This window comes from Aspergillus fischeri, genomic scaffold (genome assembly GCF_000149645.3).
Source record: "Aspergillus fischeri NRRL 181 1099437636264 genomic scaffold, whole genome shotgun sequence".
Classification (NCBI taxonomy): Eukaryota; Fungi; Ascomycota; class Eurotiomycetes; order Eurotiales; family Aspergillaceae; genus Aspergillus; species Aspergillus fischeri.
Genome location: NW_001509762.1, coordinates 1,233,192 through 1,261,007, shown reverse-complemented (window position 1 = coordinate 1,261,007; position 27,816 = coordinate 1,233,192). Strand labels below are relative to the sequence as shown.

Genomic DNA, 27,816 nt, shown 5'->3' with positions numbered 1-27,816 from the left:
TTCCTGGATGGCTGGGAATAGTGATTGTCAGTCTACGAGTTACAATGTATTTAATGATCTGGCTTCCGCGGAGATGTGTTGTATGGGGAATTCCCCATGAGAAGCGGATGACATCACGCAGGACAATAGAGTTCTGGAGTCCGATACTGCGGTTCCAATGGGCTGGTGGATGGGATTCCATGACACAACGAAATGCATTTTAGTGTCCCTGTTATGCGGGATAGCTTGGAGGGATGGTGTTTAAGACTGGGCCAAGCCTTACTACCTCCCCGCTGGAACGAACTAAAGCTGCGGGAATCAAGGCACAGAAGCAGATGGTCTACACTAAAGGAAACTAATTCCGCTGATGTCATTTAACTGGGAAATGCTTGATTAATTTCCATTCATCCCACGGCCCTAGTAAACACCGAAGAAACACCCCCTAGACTGGCGACCCCAGTCAGCACCAACCACAGAAATTCCAGGCTGGCTGCACAGGTGCTCCTGAACCGATCTTCCGGGATGCGGGCCCAAGCAGCTGTCCTCGTCGTCTGTCCCTGGGCGCTTTCAAACGACTGACCCCCTAGTTCCACCGCAACACGACCTAAAAACAGCGTCCCGCTAACAGTAACAGCAAGACACATCCCCACCGTCCGAAAAAGCGCGCACATCAGCAGCGCACTCGTCGGGTTAACGCTTCTCTCCTCCTGCTCGCCATAATCCCTTGGCACGGGCGCCGGCCGAAGACACTTTTTGAATCCCGCCATAAGACAGCCGTGCCCTGTGCCTGTCGCGACGAGGACAAGGATCCATCCTGCGGTTGGAGTGGTCGCGTCCAGAGTTACGAGACACCCCGTGCACAGGATGAGAAGCATCCATCCGACGCGGACCAGCCAGAAACAGTGTTGCCGGTTGTCGAGGACTGCGAGCTTCTCTGTTAAAGTTAGGGTGAGGAGGGCGAGGGCTAGTATCGAGGCGAGGCTGGCGGCGGTTAACGGGAGGGGGAGCACTCGGACGAAGATGAAGTATATGGTTAGGTTCTGTAAGTGGTAGAAGAGCTATGCAATTGCAATTAGCGATGGGTTAGTTCGGAGATGGGAGACTAACCGTGAACCCGTGCAGGAAGCTGCCGGCGTACATCATCAGCACGGGGAGAGTGCGGAAATCGTTCCTGTGGAAGAATGGCCGAAAGGCCCAGTTCGTTTCGTTTACGGCTAGCACGAGGATCGAGGATATCCCGATAGCGAGGGGTGTCAGAACCCGCCAGTCGCTCCAGGGGTAGCTTGTTCCGCCCCAGCTGATTCCTATAAGCAGCGAGCAGAGGCCCAGGAGAGTCAGCACGCCGCCTAGCCAGTCCATCTTTAACAATGTCCGCGAGGAGATCCCCCTGTGGCCGCGCAGCTCAATGGCAAAGGGGATGACGAGCATGCCGAGCGCACAGAAGAAGAAGCTTGAGTAGAAGGCGCCGCGCCAGGCGATGTACTCGTATAACAAGCTGCCTATGACTAAGCCGAGGATGGCGCCCGCCAGGCGGACCCGGGAGACATAGTTTGAGAAGCGTATGAGGTGTTTGTCGGGGATGTTCTCGGCCAGGCAGAGCAGCGAAACGGATACCACGCCCCCTCCGCCGAGTCCTTGTATGAATCGGCCGGCGACGAGGTCGGATAATTGCAGGGAGCCACCGCATACTCCTGTCCCGACTGTTGAGAGGACCGCTGCCGCGACCAGAAGAGGGCCGTGTCCGATGACCTCGGCGAGTATCGAAAAGAAGATCTGTCCCGTGGCGCTGGCGAGAAGATAGCATGAGTTGAGCCATAGGGTGCTGCTGAGGGGTTCTCCAAACGTGAGTGATAAGCCCTGGCCATCGTTTAGAGGGGAGTCACTGGGTTGTCTTGGAGCCCTTACCGGGATGAATGGTATGACCATTGTCGCATCAAATGCGACCAGCATCGTCAAGATCGATATACAGATCAGAACGAGCCACTCCTTGACTCGGGGCCGCCATTCTCTACTCCCTGGGTTTGCCACCGCCACAGACAGCTCGACCGTGTCAGTATAGGAAAACGTATCGTCATCGTAGCTGTGGAATGCGGTGCCAGACTTGAAGTGGTCTCTGGTGGTGTCCGCAGTGTAGTCTGTGTCAATGGATTCTACACCCATTTGGTGTGGTTGCGCAGGTCAAGACATAGATGGCGCCGGTGTCAGTAGACAAGTGTTCTGGAGAATGATGAGAGAACTGTCCGAGGGGAATACAGTCGAAAGGCAGATTTATCAACGACACAATCGAAAAAGACCCGGTTTCCTCATGGTGGCTTACTGCAAAATCATGATTAATTCTCCGCAAGGGATGCACTGATGATAGACCCTCGACATGGAAAGTCGTGCGCACTGATGCTCACATGGTGGAGTCAGGAGTATCTATGCCAGGAATAGAGCAGGCAGGAGTTGAAACTGGTGTCCAGGTTGAGCCCTTGATTCAAGCTCCAGTGGAGTCGTCGTCCGCATACTCTCCTGCATTCCTGATGCGTCATGCCATTGAGTGTTCAACCACGCACGACTTGTCGATTGGCGCACTGATCGTGCAAGGAGTTCCTAGATGACCTAATGATCTTGTTTAACTCGAGTCTGGAATGTAGGAGGCTCAATGTTCGCTGTTTCAAAGCATCCGTGCAACTGCCAAGTTCAGTCGCTACTGCAGTTGGTATTGTTGGAGTCACAACGTCCTGTTGATCAAGAGCATGAACGATGAGCTTTTCGGTCGCGGATTTAATGAGGAAATTGACTTTCCATTCTCACTTTGCACCTATGAGGGGGTTAGGAAAGCAGCTGGAAAAGATAGCTAGCACAACAGAGAACGAGATGGGCTTTTCGGCTACCCTATCCGCAATCAAGACATATATCCAAGAAATTGCGATACACGACATTCGTGTTCTATGAATAACTATGTACAGTCAATGACGAACAAGTCGAGAATTGATAACCTCAAATAAGTATAAACAAAATGGTAATCTCTTCAATCGAACTTCTCGCGAGATGGTGGTCTCGAGAGACGCGATTGATCTAGAGACGACTTCGTGCTATGTGCTGTGCTGACAGCATGGAAGGAAAAGTCAAGCTCTCCCACGAGAGCCTTCACATTTCTATCAAACTTGTGTTAGCATGTTATCGACATGGATGATGGCCGACTCACCTCATCAATCTCTCTACATCTCCAACAATGCATCTGGTCGAGATCTGCAGTACGGAAAACGTGGCGAATCCCGGCTCTGCGATGTGCTTGATGCTGAGAATGTCTTTGTCGAGCGCTTCTAATCTCCTTGTGAAACTGTACGGTCGAGGAGTCTTCAGGTAAGGCGGCAGAGGCTGTCGGTTCGTAATACTCGCAGAGAGCAGGCACAGAACCGAGGTCACCTCGTGAGTCGTGACGCGCGCACTGGACACCAGTCTTTTGAAGTCGTGAAGCCAGTCCGAATTCGATGCGTGGGGGTTATCGCCTATCTGCAAGAGAGTGTCCGAGGCATAGCCTAGCAAACTCAGATAATTTACGATACTATCGAGTGTTAGTGGTGACGCACTGGCAAAGAAAGTGAGATGGGGCTGTACTTCTCAATCGATGTTATGATAGCCTGGTACCGCTTCTTGGGAAACCGACCTCCGATGGGTACCTCCCATTTCAGAAACTCCGACGATGTGCGCAAGCCATTTAACATCAACATCTGCTTAGAAAACACTTTGCCTCGCGCTTTTTGCAACCTTCGCCCTGCTGACGTTTTCAAAGCCAGATCACCTTCGTCATCCCGCAAACGCGCAGACACGGACTCGTGGATAATAGAATAATAATTCGCCAGTAGATAAAGCGAAGCTCCAAGGCTCTGGCGAAGAACTCCATGCTCGGAGATTGGGAATGGGAAAAACGTCCAGAAAAATGCCACCGCGATACCTGCGGCCACGATGGCCAGACGATATGGAGCAAGAAGATAAATCGGATAATAGGCCTGGCCGTTAGAGGTCGCAACCTGTTGCCCAACCTTGCGCACCTGAAGTTCATAGCCGATGATCATGGAAGTGGTGATGATGACGATAATCCCGACGACTCGAAAGCGGAAAAGCTTGATAGGGACATAAAACCCACAGGCGACAAAGAGCCAGAAGAAGACAATGATGCCGGGTGTCTTTTCGTCTGGAACATACCAGGCCAAAAGACTGAGAACCATGGCTATCACCGTGCCAATCAGACGAAGTACAAAGCCGAAAATGCTCTGTCCCGCGGTCGGTGACATGCTGATGTTGACCATGATCATGGCCCAGACCAGACGTTGATGGATGAAGAAGGTCTGAGTCTGATGAAGTAGGCCAATCACGTAGATAGTCATAGTAGCGCAAGCCACTCGAAATCCGTAAGCTGACTCTGATGAACGCAGCAGCCAGGGTATTACCCTGATTTTGTCACCGATCTTCTGAATGGCGGTTTCAGGGGGCAAATGCTCAGGATCCTTCCTGTGCCTGTACGCTTCACCAAGCTGAAGAATATGGCTCTGCGTGTGGATATCGCCCAAGTGATCGTCTTCATGAGTATCCTCCGCCTGAAGTATACTGCGTAACCACTTCAGTAAGCGTTTAGCACCAGGAATGATCAGACGTGATCTTGACAGCTTTCCGCTTTTGACTTTCTCATCGGCGAAATGAATAAAATCTAGTACTGTATGGCCTGTCGAGTAGAGTAGTTGTTCCATCTAATTTAAGGTGTTAACACGGAAATGCGAGCAAGTTGCCTTGGCACCTACATAAAGAAAAAGATAGAGCTGTCGACGGCTCCTATCGCGACCGACCCCGGATTTGTCTAGTAGGAATTCGTCCAGATCGGGCAAGTCAGAAGAAGGACGCTCAAAGAAGTCCGGAGGTAAGGTGATGCCCTTCTCCTCACTCCAGGTCCTCAGAGCGAGTCGTTTTGCCACCTTGAAGTCGCTGAGCTTTCGCTCATAATAAGCCGCGAACCCTGCTTCTCCTGGGGACGGGGGTTTCTCTGCGGATGCTTCCAGATCCGCGGCCCCCTCCCTCGGAGCATTTTTCTTTCCGAGAGAGGTTTTGGGTGGTTTTGTCAGTTGCAACGATAAAGAAATGTGTTCTAGGCCGCTATCGATAGTCTCGATAATGGAGGCAAAAGGGTCATGCACAGCCTTCATGATTTCGTTCCATTCGTGTACAACACGACTGCGGATGGTGGTCGCCATGTCCGCTGCGAGTGGGTCAATAGGCTCGTTCCATTTGTTATAATCCGACAGACGCTGGAAAATGTCTACGATGAAGCTGAGACCGACAACTGGAATCATCACCTGGCGTAAATGTCTGAAGATGGTTTGGAGATCGTCAGGACCGAGCTTTCCAATGGCGAACTCGCGCTTCGCGAAGGTCAGGTCCGCGTGCAGTTTGCCATGAAGGTCCGTAATCTTCTGGACCGCAGTTCGAATAGCTTCTGCTTCTGGGCTATAAACCTTGCCCTTCTTGGAAAATTTCTCGACTGTCTCGTCATATGTCTCGGCCCGGCCAAACATGTCATCGCGCTCCAGACTCTCAAAGTACTTTGTATGAGCCTTGAGACCTGCGCGAAGACCTCCGATATAGCTTGCCATCTCTTTGAATACAATGTGTCTTGAGGTCACAGGAAAGAGAAAGAGGGAGACACCCGTGCAGATTCCCAAACCGATCAAACATGCCTCGAGCAAGGTCCTCACCAAAGCAATACCAGCGGCCATGGTTGGGAGCCGAGGGGCATATGACGAGGTGATATTGGCAATTATGGCATAGATGATCACCGGAAACTGGAACTGTTGATAGTGGGCGCGAAACGAGTGCACCAGGTATATCTGGAAAAACAGCAGCACACCACTCACGGCGGAGGCGGATGAATTGTACTCGTTGGCTGTAGGATCCGTACTCGATATAGAGGCCGCATCCGCAGCAGACTGTGTGTTCTGTCGTGCTTTAACACTGCAGAACATCATAAGCAGAGCAAAGGCCGTTGCGACGCAGACCGCCAGCAAGTCCAGGAGCATCATCTGGATGAATTTGGCCCGTGGCATGATGGCGAATCCGAGAACAGAGATGATTGCTATGAGATAACCTGTAGTGGGGAACCGTGCCGCAATTGAATCGGCTTGATACCTGTTCGTTGTTAGAGCGGTGTAATGTGAGGAACTGAGGGCATCTTACATGGCTATGGCAATAGCAGGTGGTAGAGCACCCCTAATATCTTGTGAGTTTTCAACAGGTAGAGTCAGTTGTCATTACTCACTTCATCATCAAGATCACCGTTCGTCGATCCAGGTCCAACCTGGACCATCCATTCTTGATCATGCGGAAAAGGTTCCATTTCTCCTGCTGTTTCTTGTTGCCTGGCTCATCATTCTGCGAGTACTGCGACGAACTTGTCGACTGGCGCGAACTGACTCTCGACGCCATGGTAGGGTCAAGAGTTCAGTGGCACCCCGCGTTTGTCAATCCGTGGACTGTCAGTCGAGGTCTCACTCTCCCAGTAGACTGGGGCGGATCATCGGCATGTCCAAGTGATCAACGGATACGTCTCCCGACGCTGGTCAATATACGCGGGACGAGCTGAGGTCAATCCGTGAGTAACAATTACACGACTCTTGCAGAGATCCTTCTGAAAGTGACAGGACGTGGATTAAGGTTTTGGTTAGAACTCGGAGCGGGAAATGCAACATCCCCAGCCTTAGATAGTGGGCCGTGTAGCTTCACAAATGCCTCGGATCTGCGGTCCTGCAGAGAATCGCTTGGCTTTGTCAGAACCTTCTTTTTTTTTCGATTTAGACGGCGATCAATATCATAGTACTTTGTCACATAGATCACTGATGATTGAGAGACATGACCTTTGATTATTAGATAGATGTTGGTCAGTGGTTGATGGTAGCATCCAGGCAATGATGCAAGGAACAAATACTGCTCTGTGGGTCGGCACTCGTGGCTTAGTAGTTTCTCTCCCTGAAAAGTGGAAACAGATGATGTTATCATCCTATATCTCTGTTTGAAGTCCTTATTTAGATCATCTTCTTCTGTAATGATGAATTGGGACTGCAGTTTAGACTTCTCTTCAGCCTTATCGAGGAGAATTCTCCGATCGGAGAATGTAAGCAGCATTAAGCAAGGGAACTCGTGAGAGACAACTGGCAACCACGAGGTCTGTCATCAAAACGATCTCGAGACTTTTATCGGAATGTGAATGTGAATATCAATTATTTATTGAGACCACTATGATGCTCACATTCTCCTGAATGCATACTATCTCGAGATTCTATTACCAATGAAGATGCTCTAAATCCAACAGAAAATGCAGCCAATCAATTGGCGTCTCTTTCATTAACCCCTTAATTTTGATCTTCAGAGTTCAGAGACAGCAAGCGGCTATCGCGTATCTCCATCACCATGACAGTCTTCGATCTGAATAACCCCATGAAAGAATCAGTCAACGTCTCGGTCATGTCTACAGACGGGGAGAAACCTCCCCCGCAATTGTGTCAGGATGCTTCGCATCTCCCCTTTGCGGCAGTCCCAAAGCGGAAGCCCGTCCCTATCGGGGTGGACGAGCCAGCAGCCATTGCGACGAAAGAACCTGGCGCGCATCTCCCCACCAAAGCTGCTTGGTGGTGGAACTTGAACAGGAATTGGCAACAGTTCTCGAGAAAGAAGCGCATGGTTATCACCGCAATTGCAGTCGCGGTCGTCTGTCTCCTTGCGCTGGTCATCGGCCTTGCTGTGGGATTGACCAGGGGAAAAGGGTGAGTAGTTTTGCGCGAGTGTCGCATATCACTCGCATTCTATCTCTTCAGGTGTATCAACTGACCAAGGCTAAGCCACTCAAATCTTCCTCTTCCCACCTCTCATGGTGGTCCCTATTCAGGAGATTTGACCTACTACAACCCCGGCCTCGGCTCCTGCGGCATCACCAGCACAGACTCGGACATGATCTGTGCCGTCTCGCATGTTCTGTTTGATGCTGCTTCCACGGGCTCGAATCCGAATGCGAATCCGCTGTGTGGGCTCAAATTGAGGCTTCATCGGGGTGAATCGAGCGCTGATGTCAAGATTGTTGATCGATGTATGTCTTTGTCGCTGCCATATCTAATCCCTTCTTAGCTATGCAATACTATGTGGGCGATCTGCTGACATGATCCAGGCGTCGGATGTAAAGCAAAAGACTTGGACGTTTCGCCCGCTGTATTTCAGAAACTTGCTGATATGGATCTTGGTCGGGTCACCGTCGAGTGGTCGTGGCTGGAAGACTCCCCTGTTGCTTCATTACCGTCATGAGAGATGAGCATTTCGGCTTTTTTTACCCTTTTTCTTCGTTGCTCTACTTTTGATATACCCATTACGACGGCTGTACATAACTGTCTTTTTATTCACATTATTGATCTATTGCTTCTACTCAGTATTCTGGCCAGTCAGGATCAATTTGTTCACGCCACGCGCGTAGCCCTCCTTGTATATCACCGACGTATCTCTGTCCACCCCGATCAAGACCCAGCTCTTTCAACCTCCGAACTGCGATCTGCGAGTCATTCCCGTGACGACACACAACATATATCGGATTCGTCGAGTCGGCAGAGGCTAGTTCTCTCGGAAGCCAGGATGGTAGCGAAGGTTGCGCATTGGCGTCTGCGTTCGCAGCATTTGACGCTGACGACAAAATGGTCGAGATGGGGATGTTGACGCTGTGTTCCAAATTACAAATATCGAATTGGACCTTCTCTCTCACGTCGATGATCGTGGGCTCCTTGCTTATGCTGCCTCCGTCTTGTGGCACCTCCTTCGGATGCCTCTTTCTGAGCTCAAGGGGCGAAATACGTTCCTCCGGCGAAAGTGTCGCTTCCAGGCCTGCAACACCACAAAAGAAGACATAATCAGTAGATCCTATTTTGAGCGTCTCTAGCGTCACGCTGGCATCGGCAGAGCACACCGCGCAATTCGCACGCCGAGCGCGGAGTCTAATAGTTCGAAACGGAGGCGTCGAGTATGCGGAGAATATAAGCAGAGATGGAGGTGATGCGCTCGGATTCACAGCCGGAGAAGTGATGACCTTGATTGCCTCCAGTGCTTGAAGAACCCCCATTGTGCCTACAACCGGGCCCAGAATCCCGCCGTCAGCACAGCTGACAACGCTGTTCGCCGGTGGCGGTTTCGGAAACACGCATCGATAGCATGGTCCTCCGCTCTTGTCTCCGACCGGCCGAGGAGGGTAGTTCAACACCATGAGCTGTCCTTCCGTCCGCAATGCGGAAGCAGAGACCAGAGGCTTCCCAAGCAGCACCGCTGTATCCGAGATCAAATACCGCGTTGCGGGATTGTCCGTGCAATCAAGAATGATATCGTAGTCTTTGAAAATACTCGGAGCTTCTTGAGGCGTGAGGTGTGCTCTATATGGTACGTATGTAGGGTGGGGGTTCAGCCTGAGACGCGGGAAGCGACTAGTCAGTACCCGAACACGTTCGATGGGGGTCGTCATGAACTGACTCTCGGAGATATTCGATCGCGCTGTCTACTTTGAACTTTCCAACATTCTTGCTCCTATGCAGAACTTGCCGGTGCAGGTTCGAGTTTTCCACAGTGTCTCCGTCGACCAGGCCCAAGGTGCCCACACCCGCTCCAGCAAGGTACAGCGCTGCAGGACATCCCAGTCCACCTGCTCCGACAATGAGGACTCGTGCGGAGCGAAGTTTCAATTGGCCTATTCAAGTGACCAGAAGATTAGCAACGTCATAGTCACCAAGCCGACGCAGAGGATTGTTGTTTTCTTGGAGTAGCTCAATGCACATACCTTGCAATCCAACTTGGGGTACAATCATTTGTCTTCCATACCGTTTGTATTCCTCGCTGAGCAGCGGCCACGTCCTTGTCCCGTTGATTCTCCCTTCGTCTGCAGTGATTGTTATCGTGGTATCTTGAGCCTTGACGTCGGCGGCTGCTTGCTCAGCTATTTCGAGCTCGCGTTTCAGACCTGCAAGCTGGGCCTCGGTGGCAGCGATTTGAGCGCGTAAGGACGCGCATGTCTGCTCTAGATTCTCCATAAAAAGCCAATAATTAATGTATAGAAATAACACTTCAAACTCCGGCGCTTTTCCGGCGTCTTTGAAGTCTTGACTTGGCGCATCAAATTAAAACCCCGCGAGAGGAGCTAATCTTATCGTGCCGACCGAGAATTACGCTATTCCTTTCTGGGTATTCTCCAACATCTCCAGTGCACGTGCCCTGCAGCATCTATGATGTCTATTGTTCATAATCATGGATTTTGTCCATTGTTCTTTGCATTGTCCTTTTCAATGGTCTGAATCTACCGATATTCCTTTTTGCGATAACTCTCTATTAATTACGGATGAATATACTCTGTTCCTGGCTGAAAACTAATTACAACAACATGCTCAGGTCACTTCTCGGTTCGATATATCTTTGCAGCTTCTTCCTCACCAGCGTCCGCTGTTCGAATGCATAGGCCATGCCTATCAAGCTCTCCTCGCTCCATCTGGGTCCAAGAAAGCTGATTCCAAAGGGGATGCCAGGCGCCTTTTCAACCAAGTTGCCCCGTTCATTGTACTCAATGGGTGTTCCCGCAGGGAAAGAACCAAGAGGGACTGTGACCGCTGGTGCCCCGATGATTGCCGGTATCTCGTAAGCGAGAGCTGTTGGAAGAATGACGGCGTCAAGCTTGTGGCGGGACAAAGCACCTGTCAACCCTCCCTCTTCTCCGTAGTACAGGCTCTGCAAGTGCAATGGCCAGAACTCTGGCGAAGTGTTGTTGATACCGCTAGCAAGCGCGAGATGCCAGATGCCTGTGTCACGAGATGGATAGTCTTCCAGTGGCGACTGCTGAGTGAAGCGCCGAATATCTTCCAGATTGTGAAGATTGTTCGGGTTGGTCTTCAATTTCGAGAGATATGATGCGATATCGCTTATGAAATCGGCAGCCACAACAGCCTGTGGGATCGAAGTGTTGAGGTACTCGTCGTAGCCTGTGAAGTCCGCATCCTCAACGATTGTCGCGCCTGCTTTGGAAATCACGGAGACAGCGGCCTCAAAGGCAGACACTATCGGCTCACTTGACGCGTCCAACGTGTTGATGACGTTACGGGGTATACCGATTCGTTTCCCTTTCAACCCGGACAACTTGCAAGCGGCGACGTAATTCGGGAGGTGACTGCCAAATGGAGACGCCAGGGTATAGTTGTCATGTTTGTCTGGACCCGCAATTGCTTGAAGAATAATTGCTGCGTCTTTGACAGTCCTGGCCATCGGTCCGATCGTATCCTGGCGCTGGCTTATGGGAATGACCATATACCGAGAGGTAAGACCGACGGTGGGCTTTATGCCCACAATATTGTTATTCTCACTCGGAGATAGAATGCTTCCACTTGTCTGATCAATCCACGGAGTTAGCACACAATAGCATAGGAACTATGTGAATGAAAGTCATTTACCTCGGTACCTAGGGCTGCAAGAGCAAGGCCCAAATCAGCTGCGACACCGCTGCCGCTTGAACTACCGCTGGGATCCTGCTTTGGGTAGTAAGCTGCATATGTCTGGCCTCCCTGGGCGTTCCAGCCGGAGGATCCATTCAGTGACCTGAAGTTCGCCCACTCTGACAGGCTGGTCTTGCCGAGGATGATGACGCCTGCTTGTCTGAGCTTCTTTGCAACAGTTGAATCCGCAGCCACCTTGGCGCCAACAAGCGCATAAGAGCCGGCTGGGTAATCTTAGTCAGTTTTGAGTTGGGGTGTCACCGCATACAAGCTTACCAGCTGTTTCCATCTTGTCCTCGGTGCCGATGTTGCCTTTGACAAGGATGGGAAGACCGTGCAAAGGTCTGCCAGCTGTCAGTGAACAGTTTTCTCATGAAGATCCTAACTTCTGTATGTCTCACCCTCGTACCAGTCCATATTTTCTCTCCAAGTCAAGCTGCCGAGCTATGTCCCATGCGTCGGGATTGACCTCGAGGACCATATGAAGTGTCGAGTTGACCTCATGTATCCGCGTCACATACGCCTACCCCCCTATTATTATCAATGTTTGTTTATGGGAGAGGGGATGCACCAACATTGACCAGGTCGACACTGGAGAAGCAGCCTTTAGTGAGCCCCTCCTGGAGCTCAGCCGTCGTTGCTTCAATCAGGGAGGGGAATACACATTGACGAGCTGTTGCACCATTCGGCGAACTTTTAGAACTTGATGCAGTGGTTGCAACATACAAAAAGGGCACCAGAAACCATTTGCTCCAATGTAACATGGTTGTTGGAATATAGGCTAGCACAACCCCGAATGCTGCGATGGACAATACTGCTGCGATCAGGAACACATTTCCTTTCCGCTTACTTATATATTCTGTGGAGATCATCTTCCAGGTTGGGCCGACTGCCGAGTCAGGCAGACAACAGGGGCTATGTATCGCTCGTCCTACTGCAAGGGGTGTAAGTGCGTATGCTGTCGCTGAGTCAGAATGTCACACCCATTGGATGCGGCAATTCAGAATCCAACCGCAGTCATAACAAGTTTCAATCTCTGACGAGACACCTCAAAGAACCAAGGCTCTCCAGGAACGTGATGTTTGTCCTGTTTTGAAATATGCGACATTCCCTGGTTCCGGGCAATTATTAAATCGAACTTTTGAAAGACCGTTCTCTTCTGCACAAATACTAGCGCCCACGCCTTTCATGCAGCCGAGTGACAATCCAGCTTCCTATTGCATGGGTATGGTAACGGCTCAAAAGAATCAACCAATACTGTGTAATTCGACACAAGTCCAAACTACGTCCCTGGAAGAAAGAAACTGGCAATCAGTCGCCCTGACTCACAGATTGTATACACATTAGGCCCAGCTAGGAAGGTGGTATATGACCCCGCTCCATGATAAGACCATCTTCATGGAACTTTCTGTCTCGGCCGACTACTGCGTTCGCGAGATTGCTCTGAGTCATGAGTTAGATCTTGTCTTTCTTCGCCTGGCTTGCAGCTTCGCGTAATCTCGGTTACGACAAACTGAAAGCCACTGACGCGTGGCTCCGAGACCAACGCCGTATACACGAAGTCTGTTGGGGACAGCATATGCGCTTGAGCAACAGAAACGTGCAGAGGTCATCTTATCTCGCCAATATAGTTCAATGGACAGGTTCCTAGCCCGAATAGCCGATGACGACTATGGTGAATGGAAGCCTGGGATCGCGGATGCGTGGCTAAGACAGCCCAAATGAGACATCATGGTCGCCATGCAGGCAGCAACGCCAACAAGACTTGGCGTCAGCCACCCAGTGAACAAGAAAATCTCTGTGGCGACAACCTTGGCTGTTCCATAGACGCGAAGCCGAGAGGGATGAACTGTCCCACTCTGGCATTGATGACTGAGGAGCATATAACCGATTGAGTTTGTGCTGCTGAGCTGCTACCAGGACAAGAGCACAGCTGCGAAGAGTAAGCGATTCCGGCTACTCTTTTGCAGGAATTCTTTCCGGGTCAACCTCTTGGTGTTCTGATCTCAGCTGTCTGTTTTCTACTTCCTCGTGGGTCGCGCCTTTGTTTCGGATGTAAACTAGGTACTGGGGGTCTTCCTCATAGTTACCCTTGCTCGTCAGCCAGCGAGGTGATTCTTCGAGGAAGAAGAGTCCGGTAAAGATCAGTCCATCGGAGATGAGCTGAATAGCGACCAGGCCACCCCATTGCCTGTACTGGTCGGGATGGGCAGAGAAACCCCGTAGTCAAGGCAGTATGCGAACGTCTTTCCGATCCACCGGAAATTCCCGAAAGAGACCCGCAACAGGCCATATGGGATTTCTATCCACCCGAGCCTGTTGCTTTCTCTGCACGATGCCGCTAACAGCTATGAACTATAGAAGAAGCGATCGAAAGGATGCCTGTTTTGCAGGAGTACCGGCTAAGCATTCATCATGATGTTACGGGTGTCCTATATTCAAGCTTACATCTCGGCTATTAGCCCTAAGCCAGGTAGGTCCCTATCTGGCTGGCAACTGCGCCATCAGAACGATACCAGCAAGCAATGTCTGGCCATTCATTCCAAACGACAACGATCTTGACATCCCCATGTAGAATAGCAGAGGAAACACTACCACTAATCCCCGCTAGTCCAACTCGTGAACCCGAGGACCTTCACAGAACCCCCCAAAGCCTTGGTAGCAAAATTGAATATCGCAAAGCGATAACCCATAAAATATTGCCAGCCACTATCAGAAGTAAATGCACCACCAAGCTGGGAATACGTGCTCCCGTCAACACTATAATAGAACGTCGACTGCTTCGGACCGTCCGCACGCGCATCCATCCGAATCTGGAGATAGATCTGGCGTGTTGAAATAGGTACACTCCCGACGACGCTTCCGGTACTCGTCGTAGCCCAGTTATTGCTGGCATCTTGCGTGAGTCCTTGGACAGCAGTCACGGTGTAGCTGTTACCGCTGCGGACGATCCCAATCCAGGCACTTTGATCCTTGAAGACGGCCAGCCCGCATTGATCGCCATCGGCCATGTTGGTGAAGTCAAGCAGGAGCGTTCCAACAGGAAACTGGCCATGGGGTCGATGAGTGAGGGTGTTTCTCGCGTGGTACAGGTCGTTGGTGACGGTTGCTGTTTGCAGCGTCAGGCCGGGAGAGTTAAAGGAGAATTTGCTCGTGTCGGGGTTATGGTTCCACTCCCACATTGGGCCCAGCGAGGTACCCCAGAACTGGTCGCCGCCGATCCACGACGGCACACTGTTGTTCTTGGGAAGAGGGTACGGGTAGGACTCGCCCCAGGCGTTGTTCACTGTCTGGAGGCTGGGGAAGCCGTCGGACCCCCATGTCACCGGGGCGAGGACCGGCAGTCGGCCGAGGGGATAGGCCCACGCAAACGACATAAAGTACCACTGCCCGTTGGGCGTCTCGATGAGACTGCCTTGGACGGGTGGTCCCGAGCCAGGAACTGGAGAGGGGGTGTTATTGCTGAGGATCTTCCGTTCATAAGGTCCGAACGGGCTGGAGGCTTTCCAGACCTCGGTGATTCCGTTCGCGGGGCAGTCATCGAGGATGTAATACAACCCGTTAACCTTGTACATGCGATTTCCCTCGATTCCCCCCGGGCACTCGGGCGGGTAGCTGAATACCTGCTGCGTCCTGACGACGCTCAGCCCGTCCGGAGCGAGTTGCGCCACGGAGACGTTATTACTCCCGTAGGCCACGTACATTGTATCGTCGTCGTCAATCAAGAGTCCGCAGTCGTAGAAGCAGGGTTGGAAACTAGCGGATCGCTGCCAGGGGCCCTTGACGTCCGGGGCTGTGTAGACGTAAGTAGTCCAGAAGTTGATGCAGCCGATCCAGTACCATTTGTCGTTGCTCTTGCGGTGGCGTAAGGTGGAAGCCCAGGTTCCGCCGTTGTAGGCTGCCTGGCCGTTTTCCATGTTGTAGTTGGAGCCAAAGTCCAGAGTTGGCACGGAATGGCCGATGAGCTCCCAGTTTACCAGGTCGGTAGACTGGAGGATTGGGGCGCCGGGGGAGTAGTGGAAATTGGAGCTGGACCAGTAGAATGTCTTTCCATCAGGGCCAAGGAAGATGTCATTGTCAGGAAAATCTTCATAGATGACGGGATTGGTGAATGTCTGTTGAGTTTGGGCTATCAGCCCAAGCCCTAGAAACAAACCAGCACTCAAGCACAACATGACAAGAACAATGCAGAGGTTTTATTTTGACAATCTCAGGGTACTGCAGAAGTGCGGGTTTATAACCGTGTCACCCTGGTAATAGCCTAATTCATCAGGAGTGATACGAGGATTATTAGCCAAAAGACTTTCCCCGCTTCTTCTTGATGAGGATGGGGAGATTGATAGCTGGGTGTTGATTGAAGGAATAATAATCTGCAGTTCAATCTGGCTTGGTAAATGCCTATTTGTCAGATATCCTGGCCAAGCTTTCTGTCACCGGCAATTGACCAGAATGCAGAGTAATGTCTAGTAGTCAGGGAGCTCAGGGGGAAAAGCTTGATGAACTCAAGGGTACACAGATACACTGCCCATAGCATTATGAAAGCAGAAATGCCAGCAAGTGTTTTTGACCGGCAGTAGGGATTGTTTTACCGCAGGTCTAGTTCTGATACAGTCCTAGAGTGGGCGTTGTGGTACTTAAGTTAATATTGAACATATTGTTTTAACGGGTGGTAGTAGACGAAGCCCTAATCTAAACTTGAGAACATATATCACGTAACTCAAATCACTCCAGTAATCTCTTCTTCCTCAGGATCTCCCTAACTGTCTCCTCCAGATCCTCCTTCGGAAGGCCCAGGACGCCATTCCACTTCTCTGCTTGCTCTCCAAATCCCAAGAATCCCCATGGCCCATATGCCACCGCCGTCACCACCTCCGGATATCCATGCTCATAGTCTCCCTCCTCGAGATGATCCACTCCCCTCTGCGCAATCTCCTCCGTCGTCAAATGCTTCACCTCGAACTTCGTCCCTGACAACCGCTCAATCAACCCCAGGAGCTGATTCTGCGTCACCTCAAACGACTTCACATACACATACGCATTCCTCGTCTCCTCCTCATGTCGAAGGACGGAGATGATCGCCCTCGTCACCTGCCCAAGCGTACTCACGACAAACGGCCGATTGCCAGAATCGAAGAGACTGACTTTGCGCGCAGATAGATCCCAGCCCATTGCTGCGTTTCCCAACTCGAGTAGCTGTATTAGTTGTCAACGTCAGCGTCCGTTTTAGTGCGGAAACAGGAAGACATACCCAATTGATGAACGAACCCGTGCAGATCGCCGTCCACGTTATCCCCTCCTTTGAATCCAGATACTCGACGATCTCCCGCTTGGCCTGCGGGAATCGGGCAAAGCTGACGGCCTCCGGCTGCGACGTGTCGCCTCCGTACTCGCTTGGGATGAACCGCTTGACACTAGGCACGGCAGCAGCGGCGTCGATGGCTGTGCGCTGGATGGCGGCGTCGAAGGTCCCCACGGCTGAGATGATGGCGTCCTGGCCCTGGAAGGCGGCAGTGAGGGCTGCGAGGTCATCGTAGTTGGCGCGGTGAACGGCCACAGACGCTGGGAAGGTAGCCTTTGATGAGGGACGGAGGACCACGGAGACGGTGAAGTTGGAGGCGAGCAGAGCATCGACCAGGAGGGTCCCGACGGCTCCGGATGCCTGATAGTGGATTCGTTAGTATGGTCGTGATAGAACATATGCTACGGCGGAAACGTGGACGATACCCCGAGAACAGCGACGTTCTGGATAGGAGACATGTCACTATATAGCTAACGGAACTTATGCGCTTTGGCTTTAGTTAAGAAACCGTTGCCAGGAGGTTATCTTTATAGTTTGCTGTCTTCGAAGTATAAGTATATTCTATATAGTTCGAGGTACGATGCTGACAAATTGTCTCGTATTCGAGCCCATTAAGAATATAGAGCAGCTTTCCGGACATTTCGAAAATGAGTCTTCAAGATCAGTAACTTATGGCCTGTAGATCATCCAGAGATGTCTGTCTTCTTCAACGTTTCTAAATTGGCAGTGGAAGATTCCAGATGTCCAGAATATACGTACCTCCGCCTAAGCTTCATCAGCTTAATGCAGGGCTTTTACTAGTTCGACTACATAAAAGCTAAACCAATATTCTTATTTAAAATACCTGAGCCTAATCCTTTGGCCGGATTTTGGAACATCACAGACATCATGTCAAATAAACGTCAAGAAAAGACTGTCGTCTGCAGCAATCTGGTAACACCTTTGAGCTACGTCTGCCTACACACATGCAGCGAGACAATTACAAATATGACTGACTCCAACTATTATCTGCATACTCCTTCCGCAGAATTTTAACGAGTATGCAAATCCAGAATTTCTCACCCTCGGCTCTGAGACGAAGAGCATGTCCTAATCCGGTGCCCGACAATCTGATCCTTGCAGAAATCCTGATGCCTGGAATGGTCCAGTCAGATCTTGACTCATCACGAGTACCCATCTCGGCACTTCTTTGGTTCATATTTGACTTTCTCGACTCGGTTTTTCTGCAAATTCTTAGAGTGAATCGTCGGTCTCACGCCAATGTCTCTGCCGACCCTCATCCCCTCCGTAGGGGCGTCAGCGATCCTGCTCCTATCAATCCCTCATGTTCGTCAGCTTGCCACGGATTGTGGAAGCAAGAAAGCATACAGATTAATCAAATCGAGCAACAACGATGAGTCTATTACCAGCGGCAAGTCGCCACAATCAGTCTGGCAGCGCGCCACTCTAGTTGTGGTGGCAGTAGCAGCCACCATTGCGGCACTCTGGTCATGCTTTAGCATACAACCAGTGCTTGCGTCAAATGTCCTTCATTTCGCGACGTGGGTAAGAGGCGCCGCTCCTGAGCGCTTTCGAGCTCTAGAGATGACGATATTTGCAGCTCATGATCCTAGTCCAAGAATTAGTCCTCATAAGCCGTCAAAATCCAGAAGCCAGGTATCGCCTAGGCTACTACAGCGCCTTGGCTAGTCTGGCCATAGGCATCTGTCTGGCCTGGCCATATGCTTCGTCGTTGCACAGCAAACCTGACTTCAAATTGACTTCCCGAGATGCATCGAGCATTGTTCAACTGGTCGCCGCGCTCGTTCTTGTCTTCGTGAACCTCGCCTTCCCAAGAGGACCTACACTCTACCGCAACGGCCGTCCAGTCGATTCACAGAAATCTGTCTCGTTCCTAAACCGATACACCTTCTCCTGGGCGTATAGAACCCTTTCCATCGCGGCAAAGAATAAACGACTCAACATTGATGACCTCCCAGTCATTGGAGACGAAGTTCGTGCAAAGACGCTCTCCGACTCCTTCTTTGCAGTCAGCTCAGCCTCAGCGCGATGGAGGAGGTGGCTTAAGCTGTACTGGGCAGAGATCACCTTTCAGGTAATCTTGCAGCTCGTCGCCAATGCTGTCAACTTCCTCCCTCACTTCCTCCTCCTTACCATCCTTCGCCTCTTTGAGGACCGTGATGCGGGAGCAAGCAACCAGTTGCAACTATGGTTGGCTGCCCTAGGTCTTGGGCTATCGATGGTGGTCACCTCATGGTCCATATCCCTGAGAGACTTTGTAGCTGATATGAAGCTTTCTCTGCCGATCAATGAACAGCTGCTCGCGGTCATTTCCAAGAAAGCCATGAGCTTGAAGGATGTAGTGATCTCCGCCGACGATAGCGAGGATGAGGATGCTGCGAGCGACGATGATGATGGTGACGATGACGATGCTACACCCAGGACAAAACATTCTGTCCTCAATCTCCTCGGCGTAGACGTGGAAAGAGTCTCCGAGTTCGTCGCCTACAGCCATCTGCTCCTCGACTGCGTACTTGAACTTGGCATCGCCATCGCCTTCCTCGTATACCTGATGGGATGGAAACCCATAGCGGCTGGCTGCGCTATTCCCGTTCTTCTGATACCTTTCTACTATCATTTAACGAATCGGTACAGCGAACAGGAACAAGCCCTCATGGACCGCCGGGACGACAAATCCGCGACTCTGACGGTCTTGATGCGCGGCATGCGGCAGATCAAGTTCAGCGCGCTCGAAACCCAATGGTACGACAAGATCCTGGGGTTACGCGAAAAAGAGCTGCGTAACCAGTACACTGTCTTCCAACTCGACGTCTACCTAACGGCCATCTGGACGCTAGGCCCGCTGTGCATGAGCTGTCTCTCAATCGCGACACATATCTACCTGAATGGCTCAATTGCCGTCTCAGTTGCGTTTACCGCGCTGTCGCTCTTTGAAAATCTACAGAGCGTACTCAGTATGTTCCCGGAGATGTTTACCGATCTACTAGATGCCAGGGTCAGCCTTCGGAGAATCGAGGGCTTCCTGGATCTGGAAGAACACGAGGACAAGAGGGTGCGGGGTGACGCTATCTCATTTCGCGACGCAACCATTGCATGGCCGTCAGCTACGTCAGAAGACGCAACAGGGCAGTTCCAGCTCACGGGTCTCAATCTGGACCTTCCTCCACGTGAGCTCACAGTTATTTCCGGACGGAGCGGTGCTGGCAAGTCACTACTCCTTCAAGCACTCATTGGCGAAGCAGACATCGTAAAGGGGACTGCGATCGTCCCTCACTCATCAGCCGCCAACCGGCCAGCCGGCGAGGAAAACTGGATAGTGGATGGTCTGGTTGCCTATGTCTCCCAGGATCCGTGGATCGAGAACGCAACGATCCGTGATGCTGTCTTGTTCGGGCTGCCGTTCAACCCAGAGCGATATGAGAAGGTCATTCACGCCTGCGCGCTCTCGCATGATCTTCAGTCGTTTCCCGACGGAGATAGAACGGATATTGGTGCTAACGGGATCAATCTGAGCGGGGGGCAGAAGTGGCGGCTAGCGTTGGCGAGGGCGCTGTATAGTCGCGCGAGTACTCTCGTTTTGGATGATATCTTTAGTGCGGTTGATTCTCATGTTGGGCGGCATCTATATGACCATGCTTTGACTGGCGCTCTTGCGAAAGAGAGAACTAGGGTCTTGGCCACTCACCATGTTCGATTGTGTCTGGGAGGGGCTGCGTACCTGGTGACGCTGGAGAATGGCAGCGTTGTGCAAGCAGGGCATCCATCTAGTCTCGTCCAAGACGAAACTCCCGAGCAAAGACTCGATGACAGCACATCAGACCCGTCGGATAGCAAACCTACGCCATTGAAGCTTGTTCAGCGAACAAACGCTACTCCGCGTTCAGATGCCCAGCCCAAAAAGTACTACGACGAGGAGAAGCGAGAGCGTGGCGTGGTCAGAGCAGAGGTGTACAAGGCTTATATGAAAGCCTCCGGGGGCTACTCTCGCTGGATTCTCGTCGTCGTCCTTTGTATCTTAACGCTGATACTGAACCTGGCAGCTCCTTACTGGGTTTCGGTTTGGACCCGAGCATACAATGAAAGTCCTCCGCGGTCGATCCTCACACAGTCTGGCGATCATCCAGATTTCAGGACTGGTGGGCTGCATCTGGACCATCGCCTTGTTTACTATAGCTCGATTTACTTCGCCTTGGCATTTGCATCGTGGATCCTGGACATCATCAGAATCCAGATGATCCTGCGCGGCTCCATTAAAGCTTCCAAGGTGATGTTCGAACAGTTCACCAAGACCATCCTCAGGGCCCCTCTCCGTTTCCTCGATATGACACCGGTTGGGCAGATCCTGAACCGGTTCACGTCGGATTTCGGTACCTTCGACTCGGACCTTGCTCTGGATCTCTCGTATCTCCTGCATAGCGGGATCATGATCCTCGGGGTCATTGTCGCGGCTTCGGTCACTTCTCCTCTCATCGTCGGACTTGGCCTGCTGACTCTCTTGGCGTCATGGGCAGTCGCATTCTTCTATGTAACCGGTGCCCGCGAGGCAAAACGGCTAGAAAGTACCGCTCGATCGCCCATCTTCGAGCTGGTCGGGTCTCTTCTGGCTGGGCTACCTACCATCCGTGCATTCGGCAGGGAGAACGCGTACCTGAACCGAATGTACGATCTGATTGATATACACTGCCAGGCACTCTGGCACAAGCGGTTATTCTCCTGCTGGATGTCGTTTTGGATGAGCATGGTCGGAGCAATTGTACTCCCCCTTCCCCCCTCACACCACTGCTAGTGCTAACTATCCAGTTTGTCGCCTCCGTGACCATGACCTTCGTCACCATCCGCACCCTCGACGCCCCCCTCGCCGGATTCGCCCTCAGCTTTGCCCTCGAACTCTCCGACCACATCTCCTGGCTCCTCTCGCAGTACGCCAAACTCGAACTCGACGCCAACGCCGCCGAGCGCATAGTCGAGTACACGCAGCTCGACCAGGAACCCCAATCCGGCATCCCCGTACCAGCATACTGGCCCAGCAACGGTGAAATACAGGTTACCGATCTCTGCGTGGCCTACGGGCCAGACCTCCCACCTGTCCTGCAGGGCCTCACCTTCACCCTGCGCCCCGGCGAGCGAGTCGGGATCGTGGGTCGAACAGGCGCAGGCAAATCCTCGCTCTCCCTGGCGCTCCTCCGCTGCCTGGACGCGCGGTCCGGGTCCATCCGCATCGACGGGATCGATATCGCGCAGGTGCGACTACACGATCTCCGCTCGCGCGTGGGCATCATCCCGCAGGACCCGGTTGTGTTTGCCGGTACGGTGCGCGAGGTTCTGGATCCGTTTGGCCAGCATGATGATAGCGAGTTGCTAGACGCTCTAACTGAAGTTGGGCTGCTCCGGTCCGAAGACGGTTCTTCAGGACTTTGCAATGGCGGATTCTCCCTCGATGCAACTATAATAGAAGGAGGACGAAACCTCTCGCAGGGCCAAAAGCAACTACTCTGTCTTGCGCGTGCGCTGGTCTCGCGGCCGAAGATCCTGATCATGGACGAGGCGACAGCGTCAATCGATATGGAGTCGGATATTCGGATCCAGCGCACGCTGCGGCAGGTGGTTCGTGGGTGTACGTTGCTGGTTATTGCGCATCGACTGTCGACGATTGCGGACTTTGATAGGATTATTGTTCTGGATGGCGGGAGGGTGGTGGAGATGGGGCCACCGGGGGAGCTGGTGATGATTGAGAATGGGGTTTTCCGGGGGTTAGTGGAGGAGAGTGGTGAGAGGACGGTGATTGAGAGGATGATCCGTGGCAATACTATAGAACTATGACTGAGTTGGCTACATCATCGATGAGCACTGGCGGAGACTATTTACAACCATGTGGCATGTGGATTTCAGTCAGTGGTAGTTTGGATGGCCAGGGCATCATACAAACTATGACTGTGCGAATTGCTCAAAGATATGAAAACTGATACAATATCAAATACAAACAGTTGACCATGAGGTAAAAATAAAAACAAAAAAAAAGCCGAACGCGGGGGTCGAACCCGCAACCTTGAGATTAAGAGTCTCACGCTCTACCGATTGAGCTAGCCCGGCGAGCTGATATCTGCGGTTACTTTTAGAGCTTTATCAGGTAATATTTACTGCACAACCAATCAGTGTGGCTTGCCTAGCATGTGGGCGGATCATTTGCTCTGGGCACAGCTTAGTGCTTAGTCTAAGGTACGGAGTTGCCCATTTTCTGGACACCCGCATGTGCTCATCCAGCCTTGTGACTGGATTGGCTGATGCTTATATCCATGGTTGAGTCGCCCATGTGTCAGATCAGGGGTAATCAAGATAATGAAGAAATGCTGCATTCTTTGCAGTCATTTCAAGTATGAGCAAATGAGCACTGTTATATTGATCAGATGCACTATTGAGGAATGTATAATGTGATTGGTCATCTATTGATTGCCAAATAATAGTCAAGAATTCACGTCGATCCCTTACTTCTGGTCTATCTATTTTCTGGTCTAGTTTAGGGACTCCCGATGGAGACAAAAAGGAGTCTAAATCCTGCAGCTAGTCAGGCTAGTGCTTACCACTCTTTGCCTGTGTTGTCGCATGTGTCAAGTCCTCATGCCTCCACTGGTCGCCTAACAAGTCTTTTCTTTGGATGTCCACCATCCGTCCATTCATTCATTGCTTACTGTTGTAGCAGTTAATCCCTGTAGCGGTTTACTCCGCCAGCAATTGAGGGGAACCCAGTCACTCGTTTGTCTTGCTTATATGTTTAGAACCGTGATCCATGGTCGTGTGGTAGACTATCCATTCGCTTGAGTAGACTGTTCTTAGATTTATATCAGAGACGCCAACACATGGACACAGAGGCAAGACTACATCCATCGTATTCATGAAAGGCAATACTGACTCTCCCCCCGCCAGGCCTCATCTTCGCTCACTTATCCTATCTGCAATAGTAGCCGCCTTACTAACGATGCCCTGCCTGAGCGTCCTCCTAGTCGTAACCCTGTTACATCCCGCCGTCAAAGCCACCGACCTAACATCCCACGTTAACCTCTTGTAACCTCCCCCGCCTGTCCCTGGTTTCCCCTTCTATGCTAATGCAGCCACAGCACCGGCACCCAAAATGGCGGGAACAACTTCCCCGGCGTCGCCCGCCCCTTCGGCATGGTCAAACTCGGCCCGGACCTGCTCAACCCAGGCACAGACGCCTACTCAGGCTACCTCCCCACCGGCGCCTTCTCGGGCTTCAGCATGATGCACGAGCAAGGCACCGGCGGAGCCCCCAAGTACGGCACCGTCGCGCAGTTACCGCTCGTCGGCGAGGTTCGCGACCCGCTGTCGAATAAGACGGTGGCGCGGGCCGGCGCCGACGAGGCTGAGGTCGGATACTACCGCGCGCGCACGGCGGACGGCGTGGCTGTTGAATTGGCTGCTAGCGCGCGCGCGGGCATGTATCGGTATACGTTCCCGGCGGGGAAGACGGGGAATGTGCTGGTGGATGTGTCGCATGTCCTGCCGTCGTTTCGGGGGCAGGGGCTTGGCCAGGGGTATAAGGGGGGGGATTTGAGTATTTTTGCCGATGGGCATTATGAGGGGCATGGGGTGTATGATAATGGGTGGAATCGGGCTCCGGATTGGGCTATTTACTTTTGTTAGTTGCATTTTTTGGCCTCTTGGATGCTTGCTAATGCTTGCGTCGCAGGTGGGTACTTTGATGCTGAGCCGGTCAGCAACGCGACGTATATTGGGACGGATGCGCAGGGTAGTGTCAAGCAGGAGAGCGGCTCCGCGTCTTCGACTTCGGGATCGACGCGGGTTGGAGGACTCTTCTCCTTCCAGGACGACGTGGTGACGTCTCGCGTTGGGATTTCGTGGATCTCCACGCAGAAAGCCTGCAAGCATGTCCAGGATGAAATACCCCACGGGACAGAGTTCACCTCTGTTGTTGATGCCACCAAGGCTGAATGGAACACCACCGTCTTGTCCAAGGTGACCACTACAAACAAAAACGACACCAGCCTCGAGCTGCTCTACACCTCGCTGTACTTTATGCACTTGATTCCGACGAACCAGACAGGCGAGAATCCCAGCTGGACATCCTCAGAGCCCTACTACCAGGATATCTTCACATACTGGGTACTCTTCCCTTTCCCTTACATGCAACACCAAACTGACGAAGCAGGACCTCTTCCGCTGCTCCACAGCCCTCATGCAAGTCCTCCAACCCACCGCCTACGAAGAGCAAATCCGCTCCCTGATCGACATCTGGCGGTTTGAAGGCTACCTGCCCGACGCCCGCTCCTCTAACTACAACGGCCGCACCCAGGGCGGCTCCAACGCAGACAACATCCTCGCCGACGCCTACGTCAAGGGCGTCCGCGGCTCCGTCAACTGGGAAGACGGGTACAAAGCCCTGGTGAAAGACGCCGAGGTCGCGCCCCCCAACGACCCCATCGACCCTATGGCCCCGGACTCATCAACAAAAGAAGGCCGCGGCGCGCTCCCCGACTGGTTGCGTCTGGGGTTCATCACGCCAAAGTACACCCGCGCCGTGACGCGCGCGGTCGAGTACGCCTGTAATGACTTCGGGGTGTACCAGGTTGCATCAGGACTAAAGAAGCAGGCCGACGCGGACAAGTTCCTCAACCGCTCGCGGAACTGGCGCAACCACTGGAATCCGGAGCAGACGTCGCTGGGGTTCTCGGGGTTTGTGGTCCCGCGAAGTACCTCCGGATTCCTTGAGACGGATCCCCTGGCGGACAGCGGGTACTGGGGGGATCCGTACTACGAGGCGAGCTCGTGGGCGTACTCGTGGGCGAGCGTGCATGATATGAAGGAGATGGTTGAGCGCATGGGAGGCGAGAAAACAGTTGTCGATCGGCTGAATACCATGTTTACGGAGGGGGCGAGCGGGTCCAGTGGGATGATTTTTGATCCTACGAATGAGCCGTAAGTCCTCATCTTCTGCTTCTGGTCCAAGGTAAAAAGGTTGCTGACAAGTTAGCATGTTCAACATCCCATATCTATACAATTACGTCAACCGACAGGATCTCTCCGTCGCGCAATCTCGCAAGGTCGCCAAAAAGTTCTTCAATACCGGCGTCGCAGGCCTACCTGGTAACAGCGACGCTGGGGCTATGCAGACATGGCTGCTCTGGAACATGATCGGGCTGTATCCGATTACAGGGCAGACGACGTTCCTCATCCACTCGCCGTGGTTTGAGTCTCTGGCTATCGATCTAGGGCGTGGGAAGCAGCTGCGCGTCACGGCAACCGGGGGTGACGGCAACGGTGACAGCAAAATTTATGTGCAAAGTCTCAAGGTTAATGGGAAACAGTGGCGGAAGAACTGGCTGACATGGGGTGATGTCTTTGAGAATGGAGGGACGCTCGAGTTTGAGCTGGGGGAGAGCCCGAGTGACTGGTTCACGGGTGAGCTTCCTCCCAGCCCTGCGTCGTAACCTGCAGGCCGGGTGAGTACATTTTTATGGTCATAAATAGATATTGTGGCAGGAACAATAAGATAGGATGGCTGTAGCGGCTCCCAAAAAAAATGGTAAGAGTGGGGTTCGAACCCACGCGACTTTCGTCAAGTGAATTTGAGCAGACCGTACAGCTTATGTAAAAGTGCTGTACAGCACTAGAGCACTTAAGTCACTCGCCTTAACCACTCGGCCATCTTACCTCCTTAGTTTTTAGAGATATTAGATTCGTTTCATCCGATTTTCCGCTGTTAAATAACCATCTCCGCAGATAGCCAGCCAGCAGGAATCTCGCGATTGAAGAGCTTTCATATTAGAGCGACCCAAGGACACATCCTCATCTGGTCCTCATCAGAGTCAGACTCAATCCCTGTGTCAGACACGAAGTCTGTAACAATGTCGCTGCTGCCTCGCTACCAGCCGCCCATGCGTGATATACTCAACACCGGCCGACCCGGCTAGAATTCGCTGCCAAGAGAACCGTCGCAGCAAGTTCGAGGAACGGTGGGTTAAGCAGTGGAAGATTGGCCAAGGCCCGGCAATGAGTGACTCGAAGAGGAAGACAAAGGACGACCATACTCTCTGGCAAAGTAATCAGCCGGCGAGGTTTTGCTTGATAACTGGTAGATTGGCGTAGACGTCCTGTATATTTGAGAATGGAACAAAAAGGATGGCTGTCAGTAGCCATGAGGCTGACTAGAGGAAAGAGAAGAAGAATAAAGAGAGGAAGAAGTAGAAAGAGAGGAAGAGGCAGAAAGAGAGGAAGGGGGCTGGATCGGCAAGCAGTGAATAGCGAAAGGGAGGGAGGGTGAGCATGCATTCACTTCACTGCTTGATTCGGAAATCTCCGGATCTCAACAAATCAGTGAAGGCTGAGGCGGTGCACCCGCTAAATTCATTGAAGTGGATGAAAGAGGATTGTCTGTGGCCATGTGACTGGATCTGCTCATTCTGAGAAAGATTCACTGGACTCGTGAGGTTTCTTTGTCCGCCTTGTTAGATAGATGTATGGCCTCGTCTAAAGCACAGTCCTCTTCCCATATCTTTAGACCCAAGCTGCAAAGCCAAGCAAATGCAGTATGGCCTTCTGCGGCGAGCAAGAAGATTGTCGCAAATAGGGTCCCTTCCAAAGGGAATCCGCATCTTCCCGGACAAGCAAAGAGGACGAGGCAAAACAGGTTTGTCAAACATTTCCTGCTCAGCGTCTTTGATGACCTGCAACAAAGGACTAACGGCCAGAAAGAAGAAACATTCCATTATAAATACTCTCTGATACCCTGCGGAGACCAAGAGCAGAAGCATGGCCGCATACGGAATACACTGTTCCAGGCAAGCGGACTGCGACCTCTGTTACAAGGGGACGACGTTAGGAAGGTAGGCCGGAGTCATATCCGTCTCCCATTATTGAAGATAGCTAAATGCTTCTAGGACGGGGAAAGGGCACATATACAGTGCCGTTTCCCCCTCCAAAGGAGAAGAAACGCGGTTTCGTAACAGCACTGTC

General features: G+C 52.1%; 9 protein-coding genes and 2 non-coding genes across 11 annotated transcripts, besides 2 other annotated features; 3 read left to right on the top strand and 8 right to left on the bottom strand.

Annotated features, from left to right (window-relative positions):
- Positions 1–383: 383 nt before the first annotated feature.
- On the bottom strand, positions 384–2,139 carry NFIA_076800 (MFS transporter; the record flags this gene model as incomplete). Its single annotated transcript, XM_001259644.1, has 3 exons — positions 384–1,019; positions 1,087–1,836; positions 1,885–2,139. The coding sequence occupies 3 exons, from the start codon at positions 2,137–2,139 to the stop codon at positions 384–386; spliced, it is 1,641 nt and encodes a 546-aa protein (XP_001259645.1).
- An 853-nt stretch (positions 2,140–2,992) lies between these two features.
- Positions 2,993–6,438, bottom strand: NFIA_076790 (uncharacterized protein; the record flags this gene model as incomplete). The annotated part of the gene is made up of 6 exons (XM_001259643.1): positions 2,993–3,119; positions 3,170–3,529; positions 3,583–4,712; positions 4,764–6,141; positions 6,190–6,222; positions 6,272–6,438. 6 exons carry the CDS (start codon positions 6,436–6,438, stop codon positions 2,993–2,995), a joined length of 3,195 nt encoding a protein of 1,064 aa, XP_001259644.1.
- Positions 6,439–7,419: 981 nt separating this feature from the next.
- NFIA_076780 (RlpA-like double-psi beta-barrel domain-containing protein) lies at positions 7,420–8,304 on the top strand (the record flags this gene model as incomplete). Its single annotated transcript, XM_001259642.1, has 3 exons — positions 7,420–7,772; positions 7,848–8,092; positions 8,171–8,304. 3 exons carry the CDS (start codon positions 7,420–7,422, stop codon positions 8,302–8,304), a joined length of 732 nt encoding a protein of 243 aa, XP_001259643.1.
- Positions 8,305–8,422: 118 nt separating this feature from the next.
- On the bottom strand, positions 8,423–10,061 carry NFIA_076770 (HesA/MoeB/ThiF family protein; the record flags this gene model as incomplete). Its single annotated transcript, XM_001259641.1, has 3 exons — positions 8,423–9,410; positions 9,508–9,721; positions 9,812–10,061. 3 exons carry the CDS (start codon positions 10,059–10,061, stop codon positions 8,423–8,425), a joined length of 1,452 nt encoding a protein of 483 aa, XP_001259642.1.
- Positions 10,062–10,398: 337 nt separating this feature from the next.
- NFIA_076760 (putative amidase) lies at positions 10,399–11,988 on the bottom strand (the record flags this gene model as incomplete). The annotated part of the gene is made up of 4 exons (XM_001259640.1): positions 10,399–11,403; positions 11,466–11,731; positions 11,784–11,851; positions 11,909–11,988. 4 exons carry the CDS (start codon positions 11,986–11,988, stop codon positions 10,399–10,401), a joined length of 1,419 nt encoding a protein of 472 aa, XP_001259641.1.
- A 2,116-nt stretch (positions 11,989–14,104) lies between these two features.
- On the bottom strand, positions 14,105–15,682 carry NFIA_076750 (glycosyl hydrolase family 43 protein; the record flags this gene model as incomplete). Its single annotated transcript, XM_001259639.1, has 1 exon — positions 14,105–15,682. The coding sequence occupies one exon, from the start codon at positions 15,680–15,682 to the stop codon at positions 14,105–14,107; it is 1,578 nt and encodes a 525-aa protein (XP_001259640.1).
- Positions 15,683–16,229: 547 nt separating this feature from the next.
- On the bottom strand, positions 16,230–17,264 carry NFIA_076740 (aromatic alcohol reductase; the record flags this gene model as incomplete). The annotated part of the gene is made up of 3 exons (XM_001259638.1): positions 16,230–16,700; positions 16,756–17,166; positions 17,232–17,264. 3 exons carry the CDS (start codon positions 17,262–17,264, stop codon positions 16,230–16,232), a joined length of 915 nt encoding a protein of 304 aa, XP_001259639.1.
- An 802-nt stretch (positions 17,265–18,066) lies between these two features.
- Positions 18,067–22,647, top strand: NFIA_076730 (putative ABC transporter; the record flags this gene model as incomplete). The annotated part of the gene is made up of 3 exons (XM_001259637.1): positions 18,067–18,351; positions 18,407–21,580; positions 21,628–22,647. The coding sequence occupies 3 exons, from the start codon at positions 18,067–18,069 to the stop codon at positions 22,645–22,647; spliced, it is 4,479 nt and encodes a 1,492-aa protein (XP_001259638.1).
- Positions 19,181–19,238: a microsatellite.
- Positions 22,648–22,844: 197 nt separating the features above from the next.
- NFIA_076720 lies at positions 22,845–22,917 on the bottom strand. Its single transcript has one exon. It is a non-coding gene; the product is annotated as a tRNA-Lys (tRNA).
- Positions 22,918–23,800: 883 nt separating this feature from the next.
- Positions 23,801–26,291, top strand: NFIA_076710 (alpha-1,2-mannosidase family protein; the record flags this gene model as incomplete). The annotated part of the gene is made up of 5 exons (XM_001259636.1): positions 23,801–23,886; positions 23,940–24,481; positions 24,533–24,966; positions 25,013–25,779; positions 25,835–26,291. The coding sequence occupies 5 exons, from the start codon at positions 23,801–23,803 to the stop codon at positions 26,289–26,291; spliced, it is 2,286 nt and encodes a 761-aa protein (XP_001259637.1).
- A 93-nt stretch (positions 26,292–26,384) lies between these two features.
- On the bottom strand, positions 26,385–26,515 carry NFIA_076700. The gene has a single exon. It is a non-coding gene; the product is annotated as a tRNA-Leu (tRNA).
- Positions 26,516–27,031: 516 nt separating this feature from the next.
- Positions 27,032–27,078: a microsatellite.
- Between the last annotated feature and the right edge of the window lie 738 nt (positions 27,079–27,816).